Source organism: Stomoxys calcitrans, chromosome 1, assembly GCF_963082655.1.
Source record: "Stomoxys calcitrans chromosome 1, idStoCalc2.1, whole genome shotgun sequence".
Lineage (NCBI taxonomy): Eukaryota > Metazoa > Arthropoda > Insecta > Diptera > Muscidae > Stomoxys > Stomoxys calcitrans.
Window position 1 is genome coordinate 182,950,447 of NC_081552.1, and position 14,949 is coordinate 182,965,395.

Here is a 14,949-nt window from a genome sequence, read left to right on the forward strand (position 1 = left end):
CACGCACACACCAACGGGTATTTGGTAATGACATTGACCCAGTCAATAAGTTCAACACGTAAATGTCCCTTATAAACTAAATTGGTCGCTTTAAGGTACTCTAAAGTTAGCGTTTTGGTTATACATCGATAAAATATACTTTTGTATCACAATTTAGCTCAATCAATAATTAAATTCTTTGTTCACATTGTTTCCATGGCTGATGTTTGGGTGCGTGTGTGTGTGAGTGATTGTTTGAAAGATAATAAGGGACGGTAAACATCTGAATTCAATAACTTATTTTATCAATGCAATGATTATGGGGGAATAAAGTTTGTGTAATAGTTTTGTGACTACAGAATAGAAGTAGTAGGTTTACCACACAACGTTCATGTCATTTTAAGTGGATGCATATGTTATGGCTAGTGGATGCATATGTTATGTTATCGCCTATTGAGGGCAAAACCCCACCTTAATAGACTATGAAGACAAAATTTCCATGAAGTTTTCTTCAAAGATAAAATTTCCATGAAAATGTCCATGAATATTTCTTTAAAGACAAAATTTCCATGAAATTTTCTCTAAAGACAAAATTTCCATGAAATTTTCTCTAAAGACAAAATTTCCATGAAATTTTCTCTAAAGACAAAATTTCCATGAAATTTTCTCTAAAGACAAAATTTCCATGAAATTTTCTCTAAAGACAAAATTTCCATGAAATTTTCTCTAAAGACAAAATTTCCATGAAATTTTCTCTAAAGACAAAATTTCCATGAAATTTTCTCTAAAGACAAAATTTCCATGAAATTTTCTCTAAAGACAAAATTTCCACGAAATTTTCTCTAAAGACAAAATTTCCATGAAATTTTCTCTAAAGACAAAATTTCCATGAAATTTTCTCTAAAGACAAAATTTCCATGAAATTTTCTCTAAAGACAAAATTTCCATGAAATTTTCTCTAAAGACAAAATTTCCATGAAATTTTCTCTAAAGACAAAATTTCCATGAAATTTTCTCTAAAGACAAAATTTCCATGAAATTTTCTCTAAAGACAAAATTTCCATGAAATTTTCTGTAAAGACAAAATTTCCATGAAATTTTCTCTAAAGACAAAATTTCCATGAAATTTTCTCTAAAGACAAAATTTCCATGAAATTTTCTCTAAAGACAAAATTTCCATGAAATTTTCTCTAAAGACAAAATTTTCATGAAATTTTCTCTAAAGACAAAATTTCCATGAAATTTTCTCTAAAGACAAAATTTCCATGAAATTTTCTCTAAAGACAAAATTTCCATGAAATTTTCTCTAAAGACAAAATTTCCATGAAATTTTCTTTAAAGACAAAATTTCCATGAAATTTTCTTTAAAGACAAAATTTCCATGAAATTTCCTCTAAAGACAAAATTTCCATGAAAAATTTCTGTAAAGACAAAATTTCCATGAAAAATTTCTGTAAAGACAAAATTTCCATGAAATTTTCTTTAAAGACAAAATTTCCATGAAATTTTCTTTAAAGACAAAATTTCCATGAAATTTTCTCTAAAGACAAAATTTCCATGAAATTTTCTCTAAAGACAAAATTTCCATGAAATTTTCTCTAAAGACAAAATTTTCATGAAATTTTCTCTAAAGACAAAATTTCCATGAAATTTTCTCTAAAGACAAAATTTCCATGAAATTTTCTCTAAAGACAAAATTTCCATGAAATTTTCTCTAAAGACAAAATTTCCATGAAATTTCCTCTAAAGACAAAATTTCCATGAAATTTCCTCTAAAGACAAAATTTCCATGAAATTTTCTCTAAAGACAAAATTTCCATGAAATTTTCTGTAAAGACAAAATTTCCATGAAATTTTCTGTAAAGACAAAATTTCCATGAAATTTTCTGTAAAGACAAAATTTCCATGAAATTTTCTCTAAAGACAAAATTTCCATGAAATTTTCTCTAAAGACAAAAATTCCATGAAATTTTCTCTAAAGACAAAATTTCCATGAAATTTACTCTAAAGACAAAATTTCCATGAAATTTTCTCTAAAGACAAAATTTCCATGAAATTTTCTCTAAAGACAAAATTTCCATGAAATTTTCTCTAAAGACAAAATTTCCATGAAATTTTCTCTAAAGACAAAATTTCCATGAAATTTTCTCTAAAGACAAAATTTCCATGAAATTTTCTCTAAAGACAAAATTTCCATGAAATTTTCTCTAAAGACAAAATTTCCATGAAATTTTCTCTAAAGACAAAATTTCCATGAAATTTTCTCTAAAGACAAAATTTCCATGAAATTTTCTCTAAAGACAAAATTTCCATGAAATTTCCTCTAAAGACAAAATTTCCATGAAATTTCCTCTAAAGACAAAATTTCCATGAAATTTTCTGTAAAGACAAAATTTCCATGAAATTTTCTGTAAAGACAAAATTTCCATGAAATTTTCTGTAAAGACAAAATTTCCATGAAATTTTCTGTAAAGACAAAATTTCCATGAAATTTTCTCTAAAGACAAAATTTCCATGAAATTTTCTTTAAAGACAAAAATTCCATGAAATTTTCTCTAAAGACAAAATTTCCATGAAATTTTCTCTAAAGACAAAATTTCCATGAAATTTTCTCTAAAGACAAAATTTCCATGAAATTTTCTCTAAAGACAAAATTTCCATGAAATTTTCTCTAAAGACAAAATTTCCATGAAATTTTCTCTAAAGACAAAATTTCCATGAAATTTTCTCTAAAGACAAAATTTCCATGAAATTTTCTCTAAAGACAAAATTTCCATGAAATTTTCTCTAAAGACAAAATTTCCATGAAATTTTCTCTAAAGACAAAATTTCCATGAAATTTTCTCTAAAGACAAAATTTCCATGAAATTTTCTCTAAAGACAAAATTTCCATGAAATTTTCTCTAAAGACAAAATTTCCATGAAATTTTCTCTAAAGACAAAATTTCCATGAAATTTTCTCTAAAGACAAAATTTCCATGAAATTTTCTCTAAAGACAAAATTTCCATGAAATTTTCTCTAAAGACAAAATTTCCATGAAATTTTCTCTAAAGACAAAATTTCCATGAAATTTTCTCTAAAGACAAAATTTCCATGAAATTTTCTCTAAAGACAAAATTTCCATGAAATTTTCTCTAAAGACAAAATTTCCATGAAATTTTCTCTAAAGACAAAATTTCCATGAAATTTTCTCTAAAGACAAAATTTCCATGAAATTTTCTCTAAAGACAAAATTTCCATGAAATTTTCTTTAAAGACAAAATTTCCATGAAATTTTCTTTAAAGACAAAATTTCCATGAAATTTCCTCTAAAGACAAAATTTCCATGAAAAATTTCTGTAAAGACAAAATTTCCATGAAAAATTTCTGTAAAGACAAAATTTCCATGAAATTTTCTTTAAAGACAAAATTTCCATGAAATTTTCTCTAAAGACAAAATTTCCATGAAATTTTCTCTAAAGACAAAATTTCCATGAAATTTTCTCTAAAGACAAAATTTCCATGAAATTTTCTCTAAAGACAAAATTTCCATGAAATTTTCTCTAAAGACAAAATTTCCATGAAATTTTCTCTAAAGACAAAATTTCCGTGAAATTTTCTCTAAAGACAAAATTTCCATGAAATTTTCTCTAAAGACAAAATTTCCATGAAATTTCCTCTAAAGACAAAATTTCCATGAAATTTTCTGTAAAGACAAAATTTCCATGAAATTTTCTGTAAAGACAAAATTTCCATGAAATTTTCTGTAAAGACAAAATTTCCATGAAATTTTCTGTAAAGACAAAATTTCCATGAAATTTTCTCTAAAGACAAAATTTCCATGAAATTTTCTTTAAAGACAAAATTTCCATGAAATTTCCTCTAAAGACAAAATTTCCATGAAAAATTTCTGTAAAGACAAAATTTCCATGAAATTTTCTTTAAAGACAAAGTTTCCATGAAATTTTCTCTAAAGACAAAATTTCCATGAAATTTTCTTTAAAGACAAAATTTCCATGAAATTTTCTCTAAAGACAAAATTTCTATGAAATTTTCTGTAAAGACAAAATTTCCATGAAATTTTCTTTAAAGACAAAATTTCCATGAAATTTTCTCTAAAGACAAAATTTCCATGAAATTTTCTCTAAAGACAAAATTTCCATGAAATTTTCTCTAAAGACAAAATTTCCATGAAATTTTCTTTAAAGACAAAATTTCCATGAAATTTTCTCCAAAGACAAAATTTCCATGAAATTTCCTCTAAAGACAAAATTTCCATGAAAAATTTCTGTAAAGACAAAATTTCCATGAAATTTTCTCTAAAGACAAAATTTCCATGAAATTTTCTCTAAAGACAAAATTTCCATGAAATTTTCTCTAAAGACAAAATTTCCATGAAATTTTCTCTAAAGACAAAATTTCCATGAAATTTTCTCTAAAGACAAAATTTCCATGAAATTTTCCCTAAAGACAAAATTTCCATGAAATTTTCTCTAAAGACAAAATTTCCATGAAATTTTCTCTAAAGACAAAATTTCCATGAAATTTTCTCTAAAGACAAAATTTCCATGAAATTTTCTCTAAAGACAAAATTTCCATGAAATTTTCTCTAAAGACAAAATTTCCATGAAATTTTCTCTAAAGACAAAATTTCCATGAAATTTCCTCTAAAGACAAAATTTCCATGAAATTTCCTCTAAAGACAAAATTTCCATGAAATTTCCTCTAAAGACAAAATTTCCATGAAATTTTCTGTAAAGACAAAATTTCCATGAAATTTTCTGTAAAGACAAAATTTCCATGAAATTTTCTCTAAATACAAAATTTCCATGAAATTTTCTTTAAAGACAAAATGTCCATGAAATTTCCTCTAAAGACAAAATTTCCATGAAAAATTTCTGTAAAGACAAAATTTCCATGAAATTTTCTTTAAAGACAAAGTTTCCATGAAATTTTCTCTAAAGACAAAATTTCCATGAAATTTTCTCTAAAGACAAAATTTCCATGAAATTTTCTCTAAAGACAAAATTTCCATGAAATTTTCTCTAAAGACAAAATTTCCATGAAATTTTCTCTAAAGACAAAATTTCCATGAAATTTTCTCTAAAGACAAAATTTCCATGAAATTTCTTCTAAAGACAAAATTTTCATGAAATTTTCTCTAAAGACAAAATTTCCATGAAATTTTCTCTAAAGACAAAATTTCCATGAAATTTTCTCTAAAGACAAAATTTCCATGAAATTTTCTCTAAAGACAAAATTTCCATGATATTTTCTCTAAAGACAAAATTTCCATGAAATTTTCTCTAAGACAAAATTTCGATAAAATCTTCTCTAAAGAAAATTTTCCATGAAATTTTCTGTCAAGACAAAATTTCCATTACAATTTTCTCTAAAGACAAAATTTTCATGAAATTGTCTCTAAAGGCAAAATTCCCATGAAATTTTCTCTAAAAATAAAATGTCTATTAAATTTTTTCTAAAGACAAAATTTCCATTAAATTTTCTCTAAAGTCAAAATTTTCTTGAAATTTTCTGTCAAGACAAAATTTCCATGAAATTTTCTCTAAAGACAAAATTTCCATGAAATTTTCTCTAAAGACAAAATTTCGATGAAATTTTCTCTAAAGACAAAATTTCCATGAAATTTTCTGTAAAGACAAAATTTCCATGAAACTTTCTCTAAAGACAAAATTTCGTCCACTATTATACCTCAGACGTCCTCACAGCTTCTACTTGCAAACTCACAGCCGCTGCTTACAACCTTCAGTCTGTCAGCATGTTTTCCGATCAGACTATTACTATTTATTTGAGCTGGTTTTCATAAAACAGATGCTGCAAATTTCTGCTGGAAAAAAAAACTCCAGCTGAAATTTTCAAGCTCTCAGTTACCAAACTCTCAAAATTTTGCCCGCTCTCATACACTTTCCCGCTCTCTTCTGCAGGCAAATTCGCGAACGACCTCCTGTAACAGTTTGTGCAAATTTGCAGACATTTTTTTAAGGAAGTGGTAGAATGGCTTAAATATAATGTCATAACGACGATCGGCGTTAATATCTTCTCAGATAGTCAGGCAGCCATTAAATAACTGGGGAACATTTTTCTGAATTTAAAAAACGCCCTCGACTGTCGCAGATCTCTGAAATGAAATGGATCAGTTCAAAATGCATCTGTTCTGGGTGCCGGACCACATAGATATCCCAGGGAATTGTAGAGCAGAGGTGCTTGCAAGACTATCATACACCTTACTACCTTACATATTCCGAGGGAACTGGAATCTGTGGGTATACCTTAGTCTTCAGGATCAGGCCCGTAGAAAAAACGAATGGTCGATGGTCACAAAGTGCAGATTGTTAACTCCAATATTATGTGGCCTAATCTAGATTAAAAGTGGTCAACCACCTTGCTGTCGCTGGCTAGAACAAACGTCTCAGTCAATGTGGTCGTCACGACAGGTCACTATCTGATAGGGAAACATGCTGACAGACTGATGCTTGCAAGTAACGACTATAGCAGAAGCTGTGAGGACGTGAAGGAAGAAGAGCCTATTGAACATCTGTTGTGTATGTGTTCCACACTGGCAATCAGAAGGAGTTTAACTGTCGGCTCTCAGTTCTTCGAGGACTTTTCTGATATTGCGGACGTGAATATTCGACAGTTTTTGGGGTTTTAAGGCGATATGGATGGATGGTTTTTAAGGCGATACGGATGGATCAACGGTAGGAACTAGAAGGCATCTTCCTTCTTCTGTTCCTGAGATCTCGCAATGGATGAAAACTTCTAAGTGAGTCTGATGGCTGACTGCCACCTAATCCTAATCTAATCTAACCTGACACAGGATGGTGACGTTTATAATGTTGTTTCTGATGTGGTATCTTGAAGACCTGACTTTAAAAAAATATAACAAGTAAAAGTTTGGCCGGGTCAAACGAGCTGAATCTGGAAATAAACAGGGTGCTCAACGAACACAAGCGATATTTGTGGCTGGAACACTTAGAGGAATGTAATTTAGTTATCGGTTTAGGCAAGCTGTGGTCTACTTTTGAGTCACTCGCGAACCCCGGTAAAAGCGATGTCGGGCCTCATTTACTTTTGGCGACGTGACTGTGACAGATCCGAAAAGATGTGTCAGGTTGTTCAACCGTCAGTTTATTGTGCATCGCGATAGTAACACGGCTAGGAGAAGAGCCATTCGTCGTATTTGTGGTGTACGAGCCGATGGACAACCGTAACTATTTTTCGTGCACGAAGTTACGAATGTCATCCGTCCATGAAACTAAGATAGCGGCTTAGGCAAGCTGTTGTCTACAGTTAAGACACTCCCGAACCACGGTAGAAGGGATGACAGGACCTCAGTCACTTTTGGTGACGTAACTGTGCCTGATCCGAAGAGGTGCGCCAGGTTGTTCACATCCCGAGAGTGACAGGGCTAGGGGAAGAGCCTTTCGTCGTAACGGTGGTCTCCGAGCCGATGGACAGCCATCAACATTTATCGTGCACGAAGTTACGAATGTCATTGGTAGCGCCAAGTCATCCAAGCCAACGGAATCTCTACACTGATGCTGAAAAATGTAGATCTACCTTACAACTGTCCTCTACCTGTCTTTGAACACTCTTATAGTACCCGATGTCTGGAAGATGGACAGAGTGATCCCGCTACTGAAGTCTGGAAAGGACCCGAGTAGGGGGGAGTCGTACAGACCGATCTCCCTTCTCTCATCAGTAGCTAAGACGTTTGAGGGACTACTCTTCCTGAGCCTCGTTGGAGAATTTCCATTCGCCGAGCATCAGCATCGATTTCGAAGACTGCATAGCAAAACAACTGCTTTGCACGCCATCACCGCACACATTTGCCGTGGCTTCAATCAGCCCAGGGCATGTGATAGGGCGGACCTCGTGGCATTGGACCTATCGAGGGCATTCGACATTGTCAGCCATGCCAAACTATTGGAGTCATCCCGGCACGTATAGCTGTGAGCACCACACAGGCTGGAACTTGAGGTCCGATCTGTGCGGAGTTCATCGGTGTCACAAGAAGCTTAGCTGAGAGCTACCGGGCGCGTCCACATGATGCAGATAGTGGAATTCTCCATACGGAGTAGCCGCAACGGCAGTTGCGGCCAATCAGCGGTATCGTGCAGAAGCCGGTGCCCCCCCGGAAGAGACCGATTTGATCTGAAATCAGAACCGATTTCGAGCAAACTTCTCAGATATTGTAGAAGTGGTCGAGGAAAGCGTTGCACCAAGTTTTTGGCAAGATTGGCCAATAAATGCGCTGGCAGTGGTTCTTGGAGTGCAAATCGGGCCATATACATATATGGCAGCTATATCTGAATCTGAACCGATTTCTATGAAATTCAACAGAAATATTAAGAGTCATAAAATCCTTCCTGCCAAGTTTCGAGAGAATCGATTAACAAATGACTAATTAATTGCATTATTACTGCAAATCGGAAGAACATATTTATGGGAGCTATATCCAAATCTGAACCGATTTTCCAATTTCAATAGGCTTCGTCTCTATGCCGAAAAAACATGCCTGTATCAAATTTGAAGACGATCGGATGAAAACTGCGACCTGTACTTTGTATACAAATTAACATGGACGGACGGACATAGCTTAATCGGTTCAGAATGTGATTCTGAGTCGATCGGTATGCTTATAAATGGGTCTATCTCTCTTCCTTCTGGGTGTTACAAACAAATGCACTAAGTTATATTACCCTGTACCACAGTAGTGGTGTAGGGTATAAATATGTCGCGCGAGAACGGGTAGAGATATATCTTTAAAATTTGGAATGGTTAGAGCTTATAATACCACCCATACTATGGTGGAGGCAATGAAAACGCATAACAAAGTAAAAATGTATACTTCAGAATAATGTTCAAAGAACGTATGTTCTTCAAATATTTTAGAATGTAGAGAACGCACCGACTAGATGTGTTTTCATAACATTAATTTTTATACCCACCTCCAAAGGATGGGGCTATATTCATTTGGTCATTCCGTTTGCAACACATCGAAATATCAATTTCCGATCCTATAAAGTATATATATATTCTTGATCAGCGCAAAAATCTAAGGCGATCTAGCCATGTCCGTCCGTCTGTCTGTTGAAACCACGTTACAGTCCTTAAAAATTGATATATTGAGCTGAAATTTTGCACAGATTTTTTTTTTTGTCCATAAGCAGGTTAAGTTCGAAGATGGGCTATATCGGACTATATCTTGATATAGCCCCCATTTAGACCGATCCGCCGATTTAGGGTCATAGGCCCATAAAGGCCATATTTATTATCCGATTTTGCTGAAATTTGGGGTAGTGAGTTATGTTAGGCCCTTCGAATTTTTTCTTCAATTTGGCCTAGATCGGTTCAGATTTGGATATATCTGCCATATGGACCGAACCCTCGATTTAAGGTCTTGTCCCCATAAAAGGAGCAATTATGGTCCGATTTCGCCGAAATTTGGGACAGTGTGTTGTGTAAGGCCCTTCGACATCTTTGTTCAATTTGGCTCAGATCAGTCTAGATTTGAATATAGCTGCCATATAGACCAATCTTTTATTGTCCGCATTTATTGTCCGATGTCGCCGAAATTTGGGAGAGTGAGTTGTGTAAGACCCTTCGACATCCTTGTTCAATTTGGCTCAGATCGGTCCAGATTTGAATATAGCTGCCATATAGACCGATCTCTCGATTTAAGGTTTTGGGCCCATAAAACTCGCGTTAATTTTCCGATTTCGCCGAAATTCGGTTAATAAACGCGTGTTAGGCTCTTCGACATTTTTCTTTAACTTGGCCGATTGTACCGATTTGGTCCAGATGTGGATGTAGCTGCCATATAGACCTATATCTCGATTTAAAGTCTTGGCCCCATAAATGGCGCATTTATTATCCAATTTTAATGAAATTTCACACAGTGACTTATGTCAGGCTTTACGAAATCCGTGTCGTATATGGTACAGATGGGTTTTTTGAAACTGAAGATTTTTGTTGCATGGTATATTTTTTGGGTACATTCTCATAACTAATTACAGTTTTCAATATGAGTTGTTCCCCAATTATGCCTATCGTTTTGCTTGATTAAAATATTTTTCCGGGGAATAATAAAATAATTATTTCCATCCTGGGTTTTATATTGCAGATTAGTTATTTATTGGTGATTCTTCTTCTTCTTTTGAGAGTTTCTCTTCATAAAATTGTTAACCATCCCCATCAAATTCCTTGACATGAATAACACGAAACCAAGCCGTTCGTTCCACGAATTATTGCAATTGTTCTCCGCTGGTGGAGGCACAAGCGGAGGTGGTGCAGAAGGTATTCCATATTCCGAAATCTATCTTATCTACCCATGTATCCATATGCCAGTGTATCAATCAATCAATCAATCAATCAATCCATGTGCCAAACATATGGTAGGGTTGGCTATCTGCAGTAATATTTCCAATAATTTTATTGACTTGTTTGCTGTTTACAACAAGAACTTCATTTCTTTGTGGTGGTTTTGTTTTTGTCCATAGGATCTGAGCGAGGCATTAGTCATTTCTTTTATCGCTAAATAAATAATTGATTTTGTATGTGGTACTCTGTTGCAATGCTTGAAGACTGTGTACTTTTTGCTTAAATTTTAATATGTCATTTGAAGCTCAAATAAAATAATTTAGTCAATAACTTTAGTCTCTACCTTTAGACAATTCATAACATTTTGAAGTTATTTCTCATTACCTCATAAAGTTAACATAGACACTAAAAGCATAAAATGTAGAATGTATGTGGGAAATTAAGGATAATTTTAATTAATAATAATAAAACAAGTAAAAACATGTTAATTTTGTTCGGGCCAAATCTTGGGAACCCACCTTCGTGGTGGGTTCTGAAGGGCATAATTTTATTCTATATACCAAACTTCTGTCAAACCAGAAAAATTTTAAGTTTCTAGGAACCGAACAAGGACAATCGAGAGACCGGTTTATATGGGAGCTACATCAGGTTGTAGACCGATTTGGACCGTACTTGGCACAGTTGTCGTCCAAACAGAACACTTTTTGCAAATTTTTAGCTTAATCGGACAAAAATTACGGCTTCCATTGGCTCAAGAAGTCAAATCGGTTTAACTGAACAAAAATTGCGGCTTCCAGTGACTCAAGAAGTCAAATCGGGAGATCGGTTTATATGGGAGCTATATCAGGTTATAGACCGATTTGGACCGTACTTGGCACAGTTGTTGGAAGACATAACGGAACACTATCTGCAAAATTTTAGCCAAATTGGACAAAAATCACACCGTAGCGCAGAGGTTAGCATTTCCGCCTATGACGCTGAACGTCTGGGGTTTGAATCCAGGCGAGACCATCAGAAAAAAATTTCAGCGATGGTTTTCCCCTCCTAATGCTGGCAACAATTGTGAGGTAATATGCATTTTGTAGAACTTCTCTCCAAAGAGGTGTCGCACTGCGCACGCCGTTCCGACTCGGCTATAAAAAGGAGGCACCTTATCTATGAGCTTAAACTTGAATCGGACTGCACTCATTTATATGTGAGAAGTCTTCCCCAGTTCCTTAGTGGAATGTTCATGGGCAAATTTTGCAAATTTTTGGACAACAATTGCGGTTTCTAGGGGCACAAGAAATCAAATCTGGAGATCGGTTTATATGGGAGACTAGCTGGACAGGGCCCGCTCCGCAGCGCTTTGTTTCACTCTCTTATATTATCTGAGCCCTATACTGGCACGGTCAGGAAACAAAGTTCTGTTTGAGGGTGCTGGTACGGTCTTGGTGCTCTACTTCCAAATACCTTTTATTTGAGCCTTTTATTGCTATGGTCGATAAATATATCCGGTAAGGAGTTTTTTTAGGGGGCGAGATTCGTGCTCTAGTCTCAAAAACATTTCATTTGAGCGCCTCAGACACCAAGATATAGATTTTTATATCGGCTCTTTTATGTCCTGCTGGCTGGTTTTGGGTGGTCGAGAGGCCTCTTAGACACCAAGAAATGCATTTTTATGTTAGATTTGCACTCTATTTTTAAATACCCCTCATTTGATACCTACATTGCCCAAAGCGATAAAAGTGTCCTGCTGGATGGTGTTTTGGGTGTGGGGGACCCCGACACTAAAGGTGAAATTTTTATGCCAAATTCGTACTCTACTCTTAAATATCTTTCATTTGATACCCATATTATCCCAATCAGTAAACATGTCCGCTCGAGTGGGTTTTGGGATGGGGCGTCCCCCCAGGTTATTTGCATCGGTGCACCCATCTCCAAGATCTGGCGTTTTTGAAAATTGTGGTAGGGGGAAGGGTCGCCCCCCTTCGTATATCAAAAAATGAAGTACTCTATTTATACCGGGGGTCACGCTCTACAATCTGTGAAAATTTCATGAAAATCGGTTCAGCCGTTTTTGAGTCTATACGGAACAGACAAACAAACAAACAAAGCGGAACAATTTAATATCCAAAACTGAACCAATATAGCCCATTTGCAATCCCCAACGACCTGCATCAATATTAAGCATCTGTGCAAAATTTCAAGGGGCTAGATTTACGCCTTCGACCGCTATCGAGATGCCGATAGACGGACAGACATGGCTAGATCGACTCAGAATGTCAAGACGATCAAGAATATGTATATTTTATGGGATCTTAGACGAATATTTCGAGGTGTTAGAAACGGAATGACGAAATTTGTATACCCCCATCCTATGGTGAAGGATATAAAAACCCGAAAATTTTATAAATGCAACATCTATTTGTATATGTATACCCTCCACCGTAGGATAGGGGGTAGTAGTAGTAGTAGTAGTAGTATTCTTTATTAATTTCATTAATGTTTTCATATAAATATAGCAATATAAACATAGCATTCTAAAAGAATAAATTGAGTATATATTTTCTTGACATTGACCTTCGGTCGTCTGTCCATTATTAAAATATAGTGTATATACTAGAGATTTACGAGTTTGTTTTTCCTTTCTTTTATATATTAAATTCAGACAATAACTGGTTTCTATATAACATACAAGTTTTTAGATAACTGGCTAAACTTTTCCAGTGTATAACATTTCCATTGAGAATATTTATTAAATCAGATTCATTAATTATGGGCATTTGGAAGAACATTAATCGGAATTCTTTGAGAGCTGGGCATCGACCCAGGAAATGTTGAATGTTTTCTATTTCAACTGTATTACACATTGAACATATTGGATTTGAATTTGTTTGGAACCTGTTGGAATTTAATGAAAACATCCCACTTCGAGCTTTTAATATCCACATCAGTTCGTCCTGCATCAAGGGTTCGACAAAGTATAATCCCCCAAAAGTAGGTTGGAGCTTACTGTAGAAGCGGTGTGTATTATTTGCGTTTGAAAGTGCATCATTTGTTTTTGTTGCACGTATGTTTTGGAGGAGATTTTGAATGTTTTGTAACCAACATTGTTTTGACAGATTTGGCGTGAAAGCTTCTGTACTATTTTGCAGAGTTAAAGAATTTATATGCGTTTTCCAAAATATTTCGTGTCTCATCACTTTTTTGGCTAGTATTTTAGGTAGCCTATCATCTTTGTAATCATACAAAATTCTCGTTATATAGTTAAGATGGTTGTTCAAAGTGTATATATGCCCGTTTTCGACACCAGTCTCTAACATCATTATGTACGTTGGAGTAAAACTTGGCATTTTTAATACCTTCTTTAAAAAATATAGTGTCAGTTGGTCAACTTCATCAAAGTGAGAAAACCCCCATATTTGTGATCCATATGATTGTATAGACCTACTAATGGCCAAGAAGAGTTTCCATTTTGTTTTTATGGACACATTAGGTTTTGATAAGAAACAATTCCAAGTGGTGTTGATGCTATTTTTGGCTAATTGATTTCTCTCCTGTATTTGTTTCCGGAGTGAGAGTTTAGGTGTAAATGTCAACCCCAGGTAAGAATATTCCGATGTAATTGAGATCTCTGTTCCATTATACAGCCACTTTTCCTTACTCGAAAGCTTTCCTCCCTTCCGAAATACCATTATTTTTGATTTCTCCATGTTAACCTCCATGTTCCATATTTTGCAATATTCCTCCAGTTTTTGTATCATACGCTGCATCACGTCTATTTCGTCAGCTAGGATGACGATATCATCGGCATACATCAGAAGTCGAATATTTTGATCATCCACTGTGGTACCACCACCAATGTATTCATGTAGGTCATTGAGGTACAAAGCAAATAGGAGAGGAGATAATAAGCAGCCCTGTTTAACACCTGTGGTTGTATTAAAATCACTGGAGAGTTCCTGGCCTGTCCATACAGAAAAATTAGTTTCTTCATATATTTTTTCAATAAAGTTAACTACTTTTGTTGATACTCCTATGGTATGAAGTTTGTATATCATGGCTTTTCGAGATACTCGGTCAAACGCAGCTTTAAAATCTACGAAGAAAGCATAGGTTTTTTTGTTTTTGTGCCAGTTTAAGTGTATTATTGAGGATAAGTTGAACAAATTATCAACGGTAGAGTAATTTTTACGAATGATAGGGGGTATACTAATTTCGTCATTCCGTTTGTAACACCTAGAAATATTCGTCTAAGACCCCATAAAGTATATATATTCTTGGCCGTCTTGATATTCTAAGTCGATTTCGCCTTTCCGTTCGTCTGTCAAAAGTACGCAAACTTCGAAGGAAAAAGGTAGGCGCTGGAAATTTTGCACGAATACTTCTTATTAGTGTGCACCAGGTATTTTATTTTTAGTGCCAAAAACTGTGCTAAGTATGGTCTAAATCGGTTTAAAACCGAGAGTCTCTGGGGGCGCAATTATTATCAGATTTGGCTGAAATTTTGCATTGCATTTGTTTTGGTTCGACCATCAACAACTGTGCCAAGTATATCCCAAATCGGTCCATATCCTGATATAGCTGCCATATAATAGCTGATATAGCTGCTCTCATTTTATAATCTCTGACACCAAGTTTCGAGGTGTCCCCACTACTTGATC

General features: G+C 34.3%; 2 protein-coding genes across 6 annotated transcripts in view; one reads left to right on the forward strand and one right to left on the reverse strand.

Annotated features, from left to right (window-relative positions):
• The window catches only part of LOC106084960 (protein furry), a 470,149-nt gene that overhangs the window by 73,632 nt on the left and 381,568 nt on the right, over window positions 1-14,949 (forward strand). For 2 of the 5 annotated variants that reach the window (XM_059360193.1, XM_059360196.1), the window contains exon 2: window positions 10,107-10,279. The exons of the other annotated variants lie outside the window; for them this stretch is intronic. In XM_059360193.1, coding sequence (XP_059216176.1) covers window positions 10,192-10,279 — 88 coding nt within the window. In that variant the 5' untranslated portion in view covers window positions 10,107-10,191. The remainder of the gene's footprint in view (window positions 1-10,106; window positions 10,280-14,949) is intronic. 5 annotated transcript variants of the gene reach the window in all.
• On the reverse strand, window positions 12,764-14,473 carry LOC131994053 (uncharacterized). Its single transcript, XM_059360197.1, has 2 exons — window positions 14,308-14,473; window positions 12,764-14,252 (listed from the first exon to the last, which is right to left on the reverse strand). Exon 2 carries the CDS (start codon window positions 14,101-14,103, stop codon window positions 12,937-12,939), a length of 1,167 nt encoding a protein of 388 aa, XP_059216180.1. The 5' UTR covers window positions 14,104-14,252; window positions 14,308-14,473; the 3' UTR covers window positions 12,764-12,936.

Coding starts and splice junctions, on each gene's coding strand:
- LOC131994053 (XM_059360197.1), bottom strand. CDS start 14,103: ATGTATGCCGATGATATCGTCATCCTAGCTGACGAAATAGACGTGATG.